Source organism: Lethenteron reissneri, chromosome 25 (assembly GCF_015708825.2).
Source record: "Lethenteron reissneri isolate LAM-NWPU_2019-01 chromosome 25, ASM1570882v1, whole genome shotgun sequence".
NCBI classification, from domain to species: domain Eukaryota; kingdom Metazoa; phylum Chordata; class Hyperoartia; order Petromyzontiformes; family Petromyzontidae; genus Lethenteron; species Lethenteron reissneri.
Window position 1 is genome coordinate 13,398,638 of NC_083803.1, and position 18,422 is coordinate 13,417,059.

General features: G+C 51.5%; 1 protein-coding gene across 1 annotated transcript; it reads right to left on the reverse strand.

Annotated features, from left to right (window-relative positions):
- Window positions 1–1,213: 1,213 nt before the first annotated feature.
- Window positions 1,214–18,198, reverse strand: SLC22A7 (solute carrier family 22 member 7). Its single transcript, XM_061558746.1, is given in 13 exon segments — window positions 1,214–2,347; window positions 3,266–3,565; window positions 6,124–6,232; window positions 7,922–8,136; window positions 8,646–8,755; window positions 9,289–9,412; window positions 10,342–10,454; window positions 10,456–10,511; window positions 11,617–11,771; window positions 12,661–12,764; window positions 12,868–13,280; window positions 15,994–16,071; window positions 18,113–18,198. Coding segments are annotated over 11 exon segments (1,839 nt in total). The 5' UTR covers window positions 13,255–13,280; window positions 15,994–16,071; window positions 18,113–18,198; the 3' UTR covers window positions 1,214–2,181.
- Between the last annotated feature and the right edge of the window lie 224 nt (window positions 18,199–18,422).

Genomic DNA, 18,422 nt, shown 5'->3' on the forward strand with positions numbered 1-18,422 from the left:
CTCCCCCCCCCCCACCAACTATTTTTGTGTCATTCGATTAGTCGAGTAATTGAACCGATGATAATCGGTAAACTTAAACAATTGAATCGCCCAACTCTGAATACAACTAGCCTGTTTGCCCGTCCTAGGACGGAAGCTGCAATATTTACGAAAAAATTGAGCAGAGTATAATTGTATCTTGTGTAAATTTAATGGCAGTAAGTCTTGCACAAAACTACATCATAAAACACCTCACTTCATGTCACTGTAGCACTGTATATAACGGACCTTCAATTTGTTCAAATTCACTGCTCTAATACTTTATTATCTTCTGCTTTCGGTCGCTGGGGTTGAAATAAATTGGAAATCGATACAATATCTGGAAAATCACCGAGAAATGTCAATTTGACCATAATGTAGAAGCATACATTTGACTTACCTTTTGTCTCAAGTGCTGAAGAAATTTTGACTTAAAACTTTCGTGACTGCAGCAAATAATATTCTTTGGTTCTTTCGGTAAAGTCAACGTAGATAGAAAAATAATAAAATATAAAGTTAAAAAGAAAAACGACAAAAAAACACTAATTTACACGGTAGGCTGGTTTTTAATCGGAGTGCGTGTACTGGCAGTCTATAATGTAGACTGTAGCCTGGTTATTAAGTTTGGTGAGTGTACTGGCAGTCTATAATGTAGACTGTAGCAATGGTTTTTAATTTGGGTGAGTGTACTGGCAGTCTATAATGTAGACTGTAGCAATGGTTATTAATTTGGGTGAGTGTACTGGCAGTCTATAATGCAGACTGTAGCCTGGTTCTTAACCTCGGTGAGTGCCAGCACACTCACTCCGATTAAGAACCAGGCTAAGTCTACATTAGTGTTTTTTGTTGTTTAATTTTTTTCTATCTATGTGACTTTACCGAAAGAACCAAGGAATATGATTTATTGCAGTCACAAAAGTTAAGTAAAATGTTTTTTTTTATTTTAGTCACTTTATTTTTTATTATTATTTTTCTATCTACGTGACTTTACCGAAAGAACCAAAGAATATGCTGAAGAAATACATAAAGACACCAAATCCACTTTGTTGCTGCGTAGAATTATTTATTACATTCACTTTCAACAAAGAAACGTCAAACTTAAAGTGAATTTGCGAAAATAAAAATGTCTTTCCGTTCCACCTTCTTCTGCGCCAGTGTAATAATCCACCCGCTCATGAATATTAATAACGGGGGGGGTGGGGGGGGGCGGCACGTGGAGTGACGTCACGCGCGTTACACACAAACATTCTTGGCTCATTATAGTAGTAACACTACGTTCATTTTCACACAGCTGTATATATTATTGAGAAACGTGAATTTTTAGACCGTTGGAAGTAGCGGCATTGCAGGGCCCGCGCGCAGGTGCTGCTACTTCGGCTCGGCTGCATTTTGCCTTTGCGATGACAAGAACAAGCGAGAGTCAGATTTGTCACAGTTCAGCCTTTCTGGTTATTTATTTAATCGACCGCCAGATGAAGAGCTCCCTCGTTGTGTGCGAGCGCTTAAACACGCTGGGCAGTGCAGCTTGGTGAAGGGTAAGGAAGGTGACGGGGCGGTTGGTTCGGAAATCGCACGCCGTGGTTCCCCGGGGGAAGCGATCCGCGCCTCAACGCAGAGCAAACGTGACCGATGAGCAATCACTTTTCGTATCGACCGGAGTGACCGGAGAAGGCCCCGTGTAAAACGTAAAACACGACGGTCATAGCACGGGTGTAAAAAAAAAAGGAGCATCCCACAGTTTTGTCAGGCGCAGGCAGACTTTCTGCATGCAAGCCGGTCAAGATGTTGAAGAATCTTGACTTAAAGCTTTCGTGACTGCAGGAATTCATATTCTTTGGGTCTTTCGGTAAAGTCACGTAGATAGGTTCAAAGAAAATAACAAAAAACCACGACGTTTCGATCGCAACGCTTGTGTTGCGATCGAAACGTCGTACTTTTTTTGTTGCGATCGAAACGTCGTACTTTTTTTGTTGTTCTTTTCTTTGAACCTATCTATGTGACTCTACCGAAAGTCCCAAAGAATATGTTGAAGAACGACACCGGCGCGTTAAAGATCGAACAAGAAGACGGGTCGCAGCCCTGCAAACACCGTCCCGCCAGCGAGCCTGCAAGCCAGGGCTCCCAGTACCGATGAGAGTGGCTGACTTCCTCCGCCGCCAGACTTTAGAGGCGCACGCCGCGCTCCGTGTCTGTGGAGTGGTTCTCGTCCAAGCGACGGTGATGCCCAACATCTGCGCTTGCAGATGTTCCGTCCCAGTGGTCCTGCCCTGGCTCGGTTGGGGTCAGGTCCTGCAAGCTGACCTGGTCCTCCTTAGGGGGCCCTGCCGATCTGCATCAGGGGCGGGGAGGTAGAAGAGGGGGGGGGCGGAGAAAGACGTCGGCCAGAGTCGACTCAGTGCAGTATCATCATCATCAGCAGCATCGATATCATCATTATCAGTAGCGTCACCACCACCGTCATCATCAACACTAACACTGACCAAGCCACCTTTCTTAACAGTCAAAGCGTCTCCAAATTGCATTAGTTTTCTGATCCGTGCATTCCTAATTGTGCACACCTTTCAGTTTTGGTTCCGTTTCCTTTGCCAGTGTCCATCTTTTCAATCGGTGAGAGCGGTTAATATGCTGGCTACCACCCAGACCAGTCCGCTTGAGAATTCCACGGATGTGTGGGTGATCCACCGACCCTTTGCCTCCCAGAGTGCGACATCGCGAGCGCGCGTCGGCACTCCAGCCCCATGACGATGGCGATGAGGATGGCGACGATGGCGATGAGGATGGCGACGATGGCGACGATGGACTGTGACAACGATAATGCCGGTGTTGGTGACGGCAATAGTGGTGGCGACAATGACGACGATGTTGTTGATGACAATTACAACGACAGGCGCGATTCCAACAATGTCAATTATTGCAGCGATGATTATGACGACGTGACAATGATGTGACGATGACGTGCACAACAATGATGATTATGACGATGATGATGAACAACAATGATGATGAACAACAATGATGATGACAATGATGACGATGATGAGGATAATGAGCGTGACAATGACGATGGCTGATGAAGATGACAATAACGATGATGACCGCGACACCAACAGACAATGATGATTACGACGAGGGCGACAACGAAGACAATGACGGCGATGTTGAAAAACACGGTGGTGGTGGTGATGACGACAATGGGAAAGTGATCTTTGGATGAAAACAAAAAGACTGCCGTCTCCTCCACGCTGACCTTGCATCGCCCCCCAAGTCCATCCCGTCGCGTGTGCCGCCTCCCCCGTGACCCCCGCGGCCACCGCGGCCGTCTGCGCCACGGGGCCACCTCGCGTCGCTCTCCACGTCGCTGAGAGTCTCTGGGAGCTCCGCGCCCCTCGTCTCGGGCAGCAGCAGAGCCGCGAGGCCTCCGGCGAAGGCCACGGCGCCGTACAGGAGGCCCGGCAGCGAGGGCCACGCGTCGGCGAGGAGCGCCGCCAGGGGGGCCACGGTGCCGCCCAGGCGAGCCATGGTGCAGACGTAGCCCAGGCCGTTTTGTCTGTCGGTGGTGGGGCACGAGAGGGACAAGATACAGAGAATGAGTCTTGTCATGGTGGTGGTGGTTCTGATGATGGTGGTTGTGTTGTTGCTAGTGGTGGGTTTGATCATGGTGGTGGTGATGTTGGTTGTGTTGTTGTTAGTGGTGGTTTTGATGATGGTGGTGGTGTTGGTTGTGTTGTTGCTAGTGGTGGTTTTGATCATGGTGGTGATGTTGGTTGTGTTGTTGTTAGTGGTGGTTTTGATGATGGTGGTGGTGTTGGTTGTGTTGTTGCTAGTGGTGGTTCTGATGATGGTGGTGATGTTGGTTGTGTTGTTGTTAGTGTTGGTTTTGATGATGGTGGTGGTGTTGGTTGTGTTGTTGCTAGTGGTGGTTTTGATGATGGTGGTGTTGGTTGTGTCGTTGCTAGTGGTGGTTTTGATGATGGTGGTGGTGATGTTGGTTGTGTTGTTGTTAGTGGTGGTTTTGATGATGGTGGTGGTGTTGGTTGTGTTGTTGCTAGTGGTGGTTTTGATTATGATGATGGTGGTGTTGGTTGTGTTGTTGCTAGTGATGGTTTTGATGATGGTGGTGGTGTTGGTTGTGTTGTTGCTAGTGGTGGTTTTGATGATGGTGGTGTTGGTTGTGTCGTTGCTAGTGGTGGTTTTGATGATGGTGGTGTTGGTTGTGTTGTTGCTAGTGGTGGTGTTGATGATGCTGGTGATGTTGGTTGTGTTGTTGCTAGTGGTGGTTTTGATTATGATGATGGTGGTGTTGGTTGTGTCGTTGCTAGTGGTGGTTTTGATGATGGTGGTGGTGATGTTGGTTGTGTTGTTGTTAGTGGTGGTTTTGATGATGGTGGTGGTGTTGGTTGTGTTGTTGCTAGTGGTGGTTTTGATGATGGTGGTGTTGGTGGTTTTGATGATGGTGGTGGTGATGTTGGTTGTGTTGTTGTTAGTGGTGGTTTTGATGATGGTGGTGGTGTTGGTTGTGTTGTTGCTAGTGGTGGTTTTGATGATGGTGGTGTTGGTTGTGTCGTTGCTAGTGATGGTTTTGATGATGGTGGTGGTGATGTTGGTTGTGTTGTTGCTAGTGATGGGTTTGATGATGGTGGTGGTGTTGGTTGTGTTGTTGCTAGTGGTGGTTTTGATGATGGTGGTGTTGGTTGTGTTGTTGTTAGTGGTGGTTTTGATGATGGTGGTGGTGTTGGTTGTGTTGTTGCTAGTGGTGGTTTTGATGATGGTGGTGTTGGTTGTGTCGTTGCTAGTGATGGTTTTGATGATGGTGGTGGTGATGTTGGTTGTGTTGTTGCTAGTGATGGTTTTGATGATGGTGGTGGTGTTGGTTGTGTTGTTGCTAGTGGTGGTTCTGATGATGGTGGTGGTGTTGGTTGTGTCGTTGCTAGTGGTGGTTTTGATGATGGTGGTGTTGGTTGTGTTGTTGCTAGTGGTGGTGTTGATGATGCTGGTGATGTTGGTTGTGTTGTTGCTAGTGGTGGTTTTGATTATGATGATGGTGGTGTTGGTTGTGTCGTTGCTAGTGGTGGTTTTGATGATGGTGGTGGTGTTGGTTGTGTTGTTGATAGTGGTGGTTTTGATGATGGTGGTGTTGGTTGTGTCGTTGCTAGTGGTGGTTTTGATGATGGTGGTGGTGTTGGTTGTGTTGTTGCTAGTTGTGGTGGTGTTGCTCGTGGTGGTTTGTGATGGTGTTGGTTGTTGCTAGGGGTGGCCGTGGTGGTTATGGTGGTTGTGGGGAGCGGTAGTGTAGTGGTTTGGCTCACGGCCAATACCAGTAATGATTATTATCTAAACCGGTCCTGGGCTTCCCCTAGGTCGACTAAGCCTCAAATGAGTGCCTGGTGTGGTGTCATCACCGCTACTGGGGAGACAAGGCGGCCGGGCGTGGTGCTGGCCACCCATACTCTCGAGTGCCGTGCCGGCCTTCATAGGTGCTACTCGCTAACAGCACATGCCCCAACAGTCTGTTGAGGCTACACGGGGGAATCTTTGTCTTTGTTTTTTCGGTGGTTGTGATGGCATTGTTACTAGGTGGCACAGTCGGGGGCACAGGTGGTGCATCGGTCAATCATCTCAGCAAGTCGACCCCATGGCACCTGCTGGGTCTGTCCCGTTATCCTCGTCCTGCCAGCGGGAGTTCGACACTTCACGTGGCCTTAACGTGCACCTAGCCTGGCACAAGCGCCGTGGGGACGTCACCGGCACTTAGTGGTGAATGGCGCTTGTTGTTGGTGTTGCGTACCGTGTCAACCCATATGGTTTACCCCGTAGTCTGGTGCAGGGAAATTGAGTTTTTAGGTCCATACGGCGTACAGCTGTTGAAATGCGGGCAAAAATATTTTGCCTCTTTGTGTTTCTCCCTCGTGATGGGACTTTGTGGGATGAACTTTGACATCTATAAGGGGCACGGGGTGACCAATAAGGTCTGAACTGGTCTGTAATAAGATAGGGCACTGATTAAGGGGGTTGACAGGTATGTCCTGGTTACGAGTAGGTGGTCGTGATAGTGGTGGTGGTGTTGTTGTTTGCTCGTGGCGTTTGCTCATTTTGGTGGCATAGCACCGCAGGGAAGTGGGGAATATCTCCGCGGCGTGCAGATACGCCGTGGTGAAGGCCGCCTCCGCCGTGCCCTTCCCTGCGATGGCCGCCGCGCTCTTCAGCAGTGACAGCTCTGCGGGGCGCAAGGCCGCACGTGGGGCCCACAGTCAACGTGCGACGTTGGGCCAACGTTGGCTGATCAACGTTGGGCCAACGTTGGCTGATCAACGTTGGGCCAACGTTGGCTGATCAACGTTGGTCCGACGTGCGACGTTGGGCCAACGTTGGCTGATCAACGTTGGTCCAACGGCAACCAATAGTTGGCCCAGAATTGCATTGTTTACGATCATCATCAATCACCAGCTGCATCATAATCAGCAGCAGAAGCATCATTTTCGGAAAGGGGCCGTCCATAAATGACGTCACGCGATTTTGAACGATTTTTGACCCCCCCCCACCCCCCATCGTCACACGGCGTTTCAAAAAGTCAGACCCCTCCCCCTCAAATATGACGTCACAAAGCTCTGCCCCCCCCCCCCCAAAACCATATTTCTATTTTGAATATAAAACATGCTTTAAATCACTTTAAACTATTGTAGTGCGTATTAAATGGCACTCTGATGGTGTAGGAGTGTTGCTATAACAATTAGTGTTGTTATAACAATTCTATATTTATTTAAAGTTGCGCATTTTGATGTGACGTCACATTTCTCAAACCCCCCCCCCCCCCTCATCACACATCGTCACAAATGTCTGACCCCCTCCTAGGTGCGTGACGTCATTTATGGACGGCCCCTAATAGCATCATTAGCATCATACGTGTCAGCAGAAGCACAAGACGGAGCAGCATCATCAGCAGCAGCACTGGTCGAAGCTAGAAGCGTCATCATTCCCATCTGCAGTGACATCAGCAGCAACAGCAGCAGTACACTCATCACGATCAGCAGCATCATCACCGGCATTCTGTTTAGCAAGCAGCCTAGTCCACATGTTCATCCGCAGAATCAACAGCTTCCCCATCATAATCATCAGCAGCAGCATCCGTATTTTAACTGCTACATAAAACCTGACATCAGATGAGCATCGGCCATACAGTGCTCGGAATTCTAGGGGGAAAACGCAGTGCGAGTCGCACGGAGAGACAGCCTGGCGCGCCAGGTGCAGGGATTGGATCAACAACTTGGTCTGGGGCTGGGAGGGACAAGATACTTTGGATCAAGAACTTGACCAGGGGCTGATTCGGCGTTGGATGAAAGGGCTGCACCAGTGGCTGGATCAGGGGCTGCATGATTCAGGGCTGATGTGTGGGCTGGACCAAGGGGTCTGGTCAGAAGCTCCAGTGTCTTCCTAATTCCTTATGATATTAGGAAGCCACTGGAGCTATGCACTTTTAAATCTAGATTGAAAACTCATTTCTTTATAACCGCTTTGCGTTTCGTTGGTTGTCCTTCCCCCACACCTCCGATGAGCATGGTTGGCTATGTATGGTGTGAAAGAAGTTCAACATACAGGAGGCTGGTTCAAAGACTGGACCAGCCGTCGATTAAGGTGCTAACTCGAGTGTCTGGTGCAAAAGTTCTGCATCATTAAAAAGCTCTGGTTCCAATGATTCTGGCTCATTGAATTGGATTAGGATCAGAAGCTAACGCAAGTGTCTGGTGCCAGGGTTCTGGATCATTGAACTGGATTGGTGGCTTGGATCAGGGGCTTGATCGGTAACTCGAGGGTCCTGGAGCATGGGTGCCGCATCAATTAAACCGCAAACAGGGGCCGGTTGAAATCAAGCGCTGGACGATCGTGCGGCGGCGTTCGTGCGGCTTACTCGCGGGGACGGAGATGCTGAGCGCAAGCAGGGCCCCCGTGGCGAGCATCGTGCCCACCTGGCACGGCCGCCTCCCGATTCGCTCCAGCAGCACGTAGATGATGATCTTGGCCGGCACCTCGATGGCGCCGAACACGAACTGCGTCGTGTACATGTCGAGCCCCACGCCCGACACGTTCAGGCTGATGCCGTAGTAGGTGAGCGTCGTGCAGAACCTGCGTGCCGGGTCAAGAAGGTGCGCGCAGTTTTTACCGCGACGACTGTGGCCACAGGGGCGGCCCCGTCGAACATTTGGCGCCGGGCAACACCCGTGGATAATAGGGAAAAAACTCTAACAATAAACTTTCCCTGCTCATTATAAAAAAAGGTTATGAACTTAAAACACCCTCCTCCCCCTCCATCTCCATCCTCCACTTTCCACATGCCCTCCTCCACTACCATGTTGTCAGGTCAGCCAAACGGTCAACTCGGCAAATCTTTCGTCCGTATAAATTGGCAAGGGTCATTGTTGGTGTTCATCAATGCTGAGGTTGTCCTTCCCCCGCACCTCCGATTTGCACGGTTGGCTACGTACGGTGCGAAGGAAGTTCAACGTGCACGTACATCCAGTTGTGGTGTGGCTTTACCCAGTCACGGTGTGGCTTTACCCAGTCGCGTCGTGGCTTTACCCAGTTGTGGCCTGGCGTTACCCCAGTGCACGCACTCGTGCACACCCCACACGCACCACACGACGCCCGCGGCCAGGGTGTGCTTGCGCATGCGAGGGGTGCGGAACAGGTGCAGGAAGGTGCTGTTCTGCGTCGTGCGTTCCTTCTCTACCGCGTCCTGCAGGGCCTGAGGGTGGGGGAGGGGGGGTTGCCACAGGCAACGTCGTGAGCCACCCCGGACCAACTCATGATCAGCACGGTGGTGGTGGCGGCGGAAAATTTTATGACGATTTGTCATCAGCAGCCACGGTCTATCCGGCGGCACACTCGCGAATAATAGCAGCCTCGCACGCTAACATACGGGTACGCTGATATACGTACAAACACACACACGTGCACACACGGTTACACCGACGCAGATTGACTCACACCGTGCACACAGATACACTGACACACACACACATGCAATGGTACGCCCACCCAGACTTGTCCTTCTCCCGCACCTCCAGTTAGCATGGTTGGCTACGTACGGTGCGAAAGAAGTTCAACGTACATACACTGCTGGATGAAGGCCTCCCCAAGCCATTGCCACGCACAAGGTCAATCCCAATAAAACAATACCAATCGCCACCAGAGACGAACATGCTTGTGTGAAGGCAGTGATACTGGAGGTCGTGGGTTCGACCCTGACGCATGTATATTTGGAGTTGCACCACGTACCTCCACGGTGACCTCGCTCCCAAACTTGGTCCGCCCGTTGATGCGCGCACAGAGGCTCAGGTTGCGATGTGCCTCTCTCGCCCGGCCCCTGACGAGCAACCACCTAGGCGACTCGGGGATGAACCTATCCCGGGAAGGTGGGAGGAGGTGGGAGGAGGTGAACGGAGAGACGAGATGATGGTTAGGGCGGTTGGCGGGGAGAAGATGCGACACAGGAGTCGTGCACAAAGACAAAGATCCCCCCCCCCGTATAGCCTTAACAGACTGTTGAGGCAAGTGCTGTTAGCGAGCACCTATGAAGGCCGGCACGGTACACGAGGGGGTGGATGGCCAGCACCGCGCCCGGCCGCCTTTGTTTCCCTAGTGGCGATATTTACATACCACACCAGGTACTCATTTGAGACGACCTATGGGAGGCGCAGAACCGGTTCAGATCGATTTTTGTGGGGGAGAAAAATCGCGGAAGATGGGCGGATGTGTATCATGGCTATAAAATTCTTGATAAAAATGTATAAACATTTGATCAAATTTTGCGACGATCTTTCACCCCCTCTCGTCTTTTGTCTAGATGCATCGACTCAAATGAATTAAATCAGTACTCTTGGTATTCGCAGTATTATTATCATCATTGCGCAAGGCTATCACGAAGGTGCTGTTTCACAGATGAATACCGCAGTATCGTCTGCAGTAGTGTTACAGAAGACAGCGATGCTGCGATGTTGCCTCATCCAACTACTGTCGGTAATTTACGAAGTCATTTATTTGAAAAAGACTAATGTGGACAACCGCGATGTCAGTACAAAAGGCCTACACCTTTTTTGAATGTCACGGGATTTTTAACGTCCACTGTGAAACGGACTTTGTTTTAAATTGTTAATATACCCGCAGTATTAACCAGGGCGGTCGCTGGGGGCGAACCGCAAACCTCTGCCAGATAGCGGCAAACACGCAACCACTAGGCCCCATCGCCGACCGAGGGTCGGGCAAGTCCACCCTCCTCGCGGCTGCTCACCCCCCCACCACCTCCAGCCCCTCCCCAACCTGGGCGCTCACCACCAGGTGAGGATGCAGAAGTAAATGGGTGACGTGACCACGAGCTGCAGCTCCTGCCAGCCCCGCAGGAGGTAGGCGAGCAGCCCCAGCGTCATGTTCCCCGTGCTCCACGCGAAGCCGCCCGACGTCCCCTGCAAACGTGCGGTGCCCCTGGTCCAGCCACTCGACGCCTACACGCACAGCGGCGGCGCACGCTCCGAGAAGCTCACACCAACTACGCATTCGTGCTGGTGGTGGTGGTGGGTGCCAATGTTGGTCGTGGTGATGGTGGCGGTGCTGCTGGTCCAGCCACGTGTCAATGTCGGTCGTAGTGATGGTGGCGGTGCTGCTGGTCCAGCCACGTGTCAATGTCGGTCGTGGTGATGGTGGCGGTGCTGCTGGTCCAGCCACGTGTCAATGTCGGTCGTGGTGATGGTGGCTGCGCTGCTGGTCCAGCCACGTGTCAATGTCGGTCGTGGTGATGGTGGCTGCGCTGCTGGTCCAGCCACGTGTCAATGTCGGTCGTGGTGATGGTGGCTGCGCTGCTGGTCCAGCCACGTGTCAATGTCGGTCGTGGTGATGGTGGCGGTGCTGCTGGTCCAGCCACGTGTCAATGTCGGTCGTGGTGATGGTGGCGGTGCTGCTGGTCCAGCCACGTGTCAATGTCGGTCGTGGTGATGGTGGCGGTGCTGCTGGTCCAGCCACGTGTCAATGTCGGTCGTGGTGATGGTGGCGGTGCTGCTGGTCCAGCCACGTGTCAATGTTGGTCGTGGTGATGGTGGCGGTGCTGCTGGTCCAGCCACGTGTCAATGTCGGTCGTGGTGATGGTGGCTGCGCTGCTGGTCCAGCCACGTGTCAATGTCGGTCGTGGTGATGGTGGCGGTGCTGCTGGTCCAGCCACGTGTCAATGTCGGTCGTGGTGATGGTGGCGGTGCTGCTGGTCCAGCCACGTGTCAATGTCGGTCGTGGTGATGGTGGCGGTGCTGCTGGTCCAGCCACGTGTCAATGTCGGTCGTGGTGATGGTGGCGGTGCTGCTGGTCCAGCCACGTGTCAATGTTGGTCGTGGTGATGGTGGCGGTGCTGCTGGTCCAGTCACGTGTCAATGTTGGTCGTCGTGATAGTGTCGATGTGGATAGTAGTGGTTGTTGTGGTGGTGGTGGAATTGGTGGTGGTGTCAATGTTTATGGTGGTAGTGGTTGTGGTGACAGCGCTTTATGGTGTAGCTGGTGGGTCTCGTATTGACAGCGATGCCGGTGCTGGTGGCGGCGAGGGAGATGATGGTGTGAACCACACACTGAGCGACAGGGTGTTGACGATGATGCCGGACAGAGACACCCCCAGGAGGAAGCGCATGGCCGTGAAGGAGCTGAAGGTCGGCGCCCACGTGGCCGCCGTCACCGTCACCGCGTTGAGGACGTAGGAAGCGAGCAGCGCGTTCCTGCGGCCGTACCTGCCGCCGCCACGGCCCGAGCGGGGAGAAGTCAGCGTCACTCGAAGGAGAAACTCGGGAGACTAAGTCCAGAGGTGACGCCACGAGGGTGGTTAGGCGGGGGGGGGGGGGGGGGGGGGCGGGTTGGGGGGGCAAAAAGAGGGGGAGGGAAGGGGGGTATCATCCCCTCCACTTGGCAGATTGGACGTAGCATGATGATGAAGGCCGCTTGTGTTGCAATCGAAACGTCGTGGGTTTTTTGCTTTTATTATTTTCAATTTATTTAAAGTTTATTTAACAATTTTTATGGAGGTTTTTTGCTTGTATTATTTTTAATGTATTATTTTATTTATTTCTATCTACGCGACTTTACCGAAAGAACCAAGAATATGAATTCCTGCAGTCACGAAAGTTTTAAGTCAAAATTTGGACGTAGCAAATCATGCAGAGTTCGACTCCTGGCCACGGCTAACATCGGTGGAGTGATATCTGAATCGGTCCCGAGTCTTCGCTCACCTTTACCAGCCCACAGTGGCCAATTGTTGATGATAACGTTCAGAACGCTCAAACGACTCCCACGACGACTGACATGGAACGGGAAGGCCTTCACCAATCAACGGATTGGGGGGGGGGGTGCTGTAAATTGTTTAACGACGTAATTCATTTAAACAAAACAAAACAAAAAAGACACCACCGATAACATTTGCCACCGCCCCGATGGCGTGAAGCGTAGAGTTTTGGAGCAAGGGTTGAACGATCAAGACGAGATCAGTGAAACTCTCCCACGAGCCCATCTGTGCGGACATTCCAAGCCGTGCCATCGCCACGCCGGCCCGCAGGACTCACCCGGCGCTCCGTTAGCGGGCACCTGTTTAGGGATGTGCGACGGTGCTGCGCTGGATCGCGGTACCTGTCGGAGAGATACCCGAAGACCAAGGACCCCAGCATGACCCCGGCCATAAACAGGGTCAGGGAGAGGTGGTTCAGCGCCTTGTGCTCACAAACCAGGTCCCACTGTGGGAAAAGGGGAGTGGGGGGGGAGTTGGGAGCGGTGTCACAGTGTGTTGATGCCAGTCCTTGCTTCCAAGCGCAGACGCGCGCCACCCGTGCACGTTACCTGCGTCACCACGGTCTCCGTGAACTGCCGGCGGTTGTACTCCCACCCGGAAGGACAGGGCAACGCCTCACTCGAATTGCGCCACGGGCTCCCAGAAGCGTTCGTCCCCGCGGCCTCGCGGAGGCTGCAAGCGCTCAGGCCCTCCTCGCCGTCGTCTCGCCAAGCGGGCTGCCCGCCCCACGTCGCCGCCGGGCCGCTGCCGTTATCCAGCGACGCGGCGGTCGGAGAGTCGGGGAGGCGGCAGCGGTGGTGCGGCGTAGCGCCGATGAAGTTGTAGACCATCAGGTGCCAGGGCAGCACGAGGCGCGGCACGAGGAGGAGGACCGTGAGCCACAGCTGGAAGCGGCTGAACCCCCCCGCGGCACTCAGAGCCTCTTCGAAGTTCATGGCGATCGAAGTTGGCTCTCGTTCGCCTGACACCGGAGCACCCGGAGAGAAAAAAAAACACCCATGCGAGGGGGAAATACTCTATCCCCTACAGACGGGACAGGTGGAGTGTCTACATGTTTGCTTTATTGGGTCCTGGCAAGCGATGGGATGGCATCTCAATGCCCACGGGAATGGGGTTTCGCACGCCCGATAGAACGAACGACCACCTCGGAAACGGATTGGCGAGATCAGCTCGTAATGCAGGAGGAGCGAGATGGATCTGTGGTGTCTCAGGGCGACCCGTGTGAGGTGCTGACATCGGGGGGGCGAGGCCTTCATCCAGCAGTGGATAGGTCGTGGCTGCTGATGATGTGGGGCCCCACAACAAAGGCCTACCGGGGTGTGTTCATGTCTCGCATACTTTTACCTTTGTTTAGAAAACGACATTGTTGCTGTTCTTAATATTCAGTACGGTGTGTTTTAGTCACATTGACCCGATACACGACTCATTACTGTAAGCGCCAGCCGAGTTAATGTTTAATGCATTGGTTTGTGGTGGCTTTGCCGTATAAATTATTGTTGGATTTTAATCACTCTGGGTGGATCGTTAAGTCGGAGGATCGTGGGAGGTGCCGACAGCTTGGGGAGGGAGGCCATCATCTCGCAGTGGATTCTTCATGGATGATGATTGATTAACTAAAAAAATATATAGCCCATTAAAAGATCATTCATAGAGCACAATCGACCAAACGTCCCAATGCAGAAACTAACCGAAACATATTATTGAGTTTCCCATAGGTAGCTGCTACATACAAGCTCCGTCGGCTTCGTCATGACAAATTGATTCGTCGAATATTATTGATTTCGACGGTTTGTCACGGGCAGACTGTTCGGAAGCTCCGAGCACGTGGAGCGGAAACGTCGGACATTGTGCCGAACAAAACCACGCGGCACAACGAAAGATCACACTGGTCAACACACTTTTTCTGGCGTAAGGTATTCCAACGGTTGTAAGGTAATTTTGGGGTGCTGATTCCAAATCTGGCATCAGTTTTTGTCTATCACATCAGGTTTTTGAGATATCAAATATTGCATTTTCAATAAAAACTGCAGAAGAAAAAGATTCAATAAATGTGGATATCTACATAAAATGATATTATAAACACACTATCCTAAAAATACAGCACCATATTTTAACACTAAAGCAGTCACTGACTCGCAACAACTTGCAATCATAAGTGACAGTTAATTTCGGGTAAAATCAATGAAAATGGGGTATGCCGATAGCATAAAAATGAGATGTGATAGAGCAAATCTGAGATCAGATTTGGAATCAGCACCCTGAAATTAGTCTAAAATAGCTGCAAAAGTCCAGACCAGAAAAAAATTGGTTTTTTTTTGTTGACCAGTGTCATCAACCAATAAACACGTGGCGGCAGGCTGGACCCGCGGTACCGCGTGTGCCGCTTGCGAAGAGGACCCAGGGTTTCATTGGGGCACTCGGGGCACTTTTCTGCTGCGCGACCTGTTGGGTTGCCAATTTATTTTTTGGCGTCATTACACGAGAAAAGGAGTCCAGCAGTGTTGATGTGGAGCATGGGGTGTTAGACTCTACCGCGCGGGTCGGCGCACACCAGACCAGGGCCGAAGCAGTAGGAAAGGGTCTGAAGAATGTATTTTAGGTTCAGTCAAGTAAAGGGAGTTGGGGTAGTCGTGGTCACTGCCACATCCTCCAAAAGACATAGAGGAGGAACCATGCCTTGCCTTACACCATTACAAACACACACGTAATCCATACGCAAAACCCCCCATGCACACCCACACACGCAGCACGACTTTCCCTGTACCCTTTGCCCAGGCACAGGAAAACGATCACCTAGAGGTTTAGGTCCTTCAGGTTCTGGCCACGGTCGCACACACAGGTGCCAAACAGTGGCATGCTCATGGCCACCCCATCCAGCACACCCCCACTTCGCCCACTGCATGCTCTAGTGGCCACTTCTCCACGCTATAGCATGCAGTATAGTTGCCACTTCTCCACGCTATAGCATGCAGTCTAGTTGCCACTTCTCCACGCTATAGCATGCAGTATAGTTGCCACTTCTCCACGCTATAGCATGCAGTATAGTTGCCACTTCTCCACGCTATAGCATGCAGTATAGTTGCCACTTCTCCACGCTATAGCATGCAGTATAGTTGCCACTTCTCCACGCTCACCGAGTTCGCAGCACTCCCACAGTACACGAGTATCCTTACTAGGGCTACGGCAGCAGCACTAGCAGCAGATGTGCGCCACACAGCAGCCAGCAGCAGCAGTCGCAGTTTGAAGCAGCCGAGGCTGGGCTGATCAGAGGCGTCTGGCTGCGCCCTCTCTTCTCACTTCTCGCCCACCACGCTCCTCCAAGTTCTGGCCTGCCGCCCTCACCCGGGTCGCTGGTAAGACCAAGTCGATAAGCCTCGATTTAAAGCTTTCGTGACTGCAGGGATTCATCTTCTTGGTTCTTTCGGTAAAGTCACGTAGAATGGAAATAATAAAATTAAAAATATAAAACATAAAATAATTCTTCTCGACAGACTTGTTCGACAGACCTGTTCTACACCTGAGGACGGCTGCTTGCGTTGTGGCCGAAACGTCGTGAGAATTATTTTATTATGTTTTATTTTTATTATTTCCATTCTACGTGACTTTACCGAAAGAACCAAGAAGATCGATAGGCCTCATTGCTTTGCCCTCATGTTCACCGAACCTCGCCCTACCTCAAGGAAGCGGCGTTCACGTGACGGTTCTTGTCGTGGCTTCGTTGCTGCCTCCTTGACGGTGCGTGCGCTGGCGTGCTGCGCTGCCGGAGAGGGGGCATTTGATCCTGATGTCGGTATCCCGGGGTACCAAACAATACGAAATGGGCCGAGGCAATTGAATATTTTATTTCTGGGATACAATTTTTTCTAGGGGTGTACTTCACTCCGAGACTGGGGTACCAATTAATTCGAAATCAGTGCCACACTCCGCGATGTTGAAACGCAGCGAGGACGATTGCGCCAAGACCCTGAACGCTCGCGAACGCACCGTGGTGGTGCATCGTGTACAGCTCGTCGAGATGAGTCGATGGCCGCATCGCCGACCATTAACAGACTAAGAGTGACTGCATCACGGACATTGTGCGAGAGTCGGGGTAACATGGCACCCCGGGGTACCACCAAAAGGTTATTTTCCTGGGCTGTCTTCCTCCTACCTCCCTAGCGCTGTTCACAGCCCGCTTTAACTACCTACTCATCTATACAATTGGTGGTGCCACACCTGGACACCTGGACCTACTCAAGAACTTGCTGGGCGAACTAAATGAGTTGCCACCTGCTATGAATTTGCACCCCCCCCCAACGCTCAATTAACTCACCGATACAAGAGACATTAACTTCACCCATAACACTGTGGAGTTTGCGCGTTCTCTCTCCCTGTTCGGCACGGGTTTCCTCCGGGTTTTCCAGTTTCCTCCCATAGCAAAATAAAATTATCTATGCAATGTAATCGGTGTTGGCCAATCATCCCAATGCAGGACCCTCATGAAAAAAAGGTGTCTTGGGACTCAGTGTGGCTTTCGTGGGCCAATAAATAACCAAACTCGCCGCCAGCTTCATCTTCTTGGTTCTTTCGGTAAAGTCACGTAGAAGGGAAGTAATAAAATAAATATTTTTATTATTTTATTACTTCCCTTTTACGTGACTTTACCGAAAGAACCAAGAAGATGAATCCCTGCAGTCACGAAAGCTTTAAATCGAAATTTCGCCGCCAGCTGTTATCTTCTATTAATTGCGCTGTCTGAAATTCTGTAAACTTTGACTTGGTGCACAGCGAGTGCGGGGCGATCAGTTGGAAATGTAAACTGGATCTATCGAAGCGGGCGAGGAAGAGGAGGAATGGTCTGAGTAAAGGTGGGGTGAATCTCCCGTATTGTTACGTTGAAATGTGCCACCTCAGTTTGATACCCGGCCACGGCTAACGTCGGCAGGAAAGCGGCAGCTGAACCGGGCCCCGTGGCATTGCCACGACCAGGGGTGTTCGGCAACCAAAATAACAAGAAGAGGCATTTTTTTTTCGAATTCTGTAAAAAAAACCTTAATATTTCAAGAGCCGCAATGCAACTGCGTGGTTAATTAATACATATCGCCACAAAGCGGTCCTTAAAGAGAAGCATGCGGCTCTGAAGTTGCAGGTTGCCGGCCCTTGGCATGACCAAATCACCCTCGCGCCCCACTCCCCAGCTTTGCCAAAGCGTACTTACCAGCGTGGTGAAGTATGGTCAAACATCCACCATGATCGACAATGAGTGGTGAGGTCTTCCTTCATCCAGCGGTAGAAAGGTGCATCCAGCGGTAGAAATGTGTATTTTAAATAAACACACGTGGGTGATGGCGAAGATTGAGTTATGGCGACTTTATAATTGCAAATGTAGTTATCAATGCTGCTTATTGATGGTAAAAAGATTGAGTTATGGTGACTTTATGATTGCAAATGTAGTTATCAATGCTGCTTGTTGATGGTGAAGATTGAGTTATGGTGACTTTATAATTGTTATCAATGCTGCTTGTATATTGTGATTACTGGTGATGACCGATGATGGTGAGGTCCGTGCTGACAATGACGGGCACGCGTACTCTCCACGGTGCATTCGCGGAACAATCCACCTCCCTACCACATCTGGCCCTCCACATACAATCAATTACTCATCCCGTCAGCCACGGTTTCTATCGGCACGGATTAATCACGAGGGGACGACTCTGGACCGGTCTCCCTCATTCGGCGACTCTTCGGCCACCGGTGAACTTTGACGCCGCCACTGAAACTCTCCACGAGAACGCGACGACTCCCCACACTCACCTGCTCGGTTCTCTCCTCTCTTCTCCAGCGTCGCTCCTCGCCTATCTCCCAGTGTGCTTGAGTGTCTCTCTCTCTCTCTCCCAGTGTCTATCTCCCCCACCCCCCCGCCCGCCACATATCTGCTCCTCCCCAGATCTCTTCCCCAGCCCCCTGTACCCGGTCGCACCGTCAAGCACGAGATTGCATGCAGGCGGGCGGGCGAGGGTGGGGGGAACTCCACGTTCAGTAGTGAATGTGACGCGTCTCACGGTCCCATGACCCCGCTTACTCCAGGCGCCTGACCACGCTGATCGCGTCTGTGAGTGAGCGT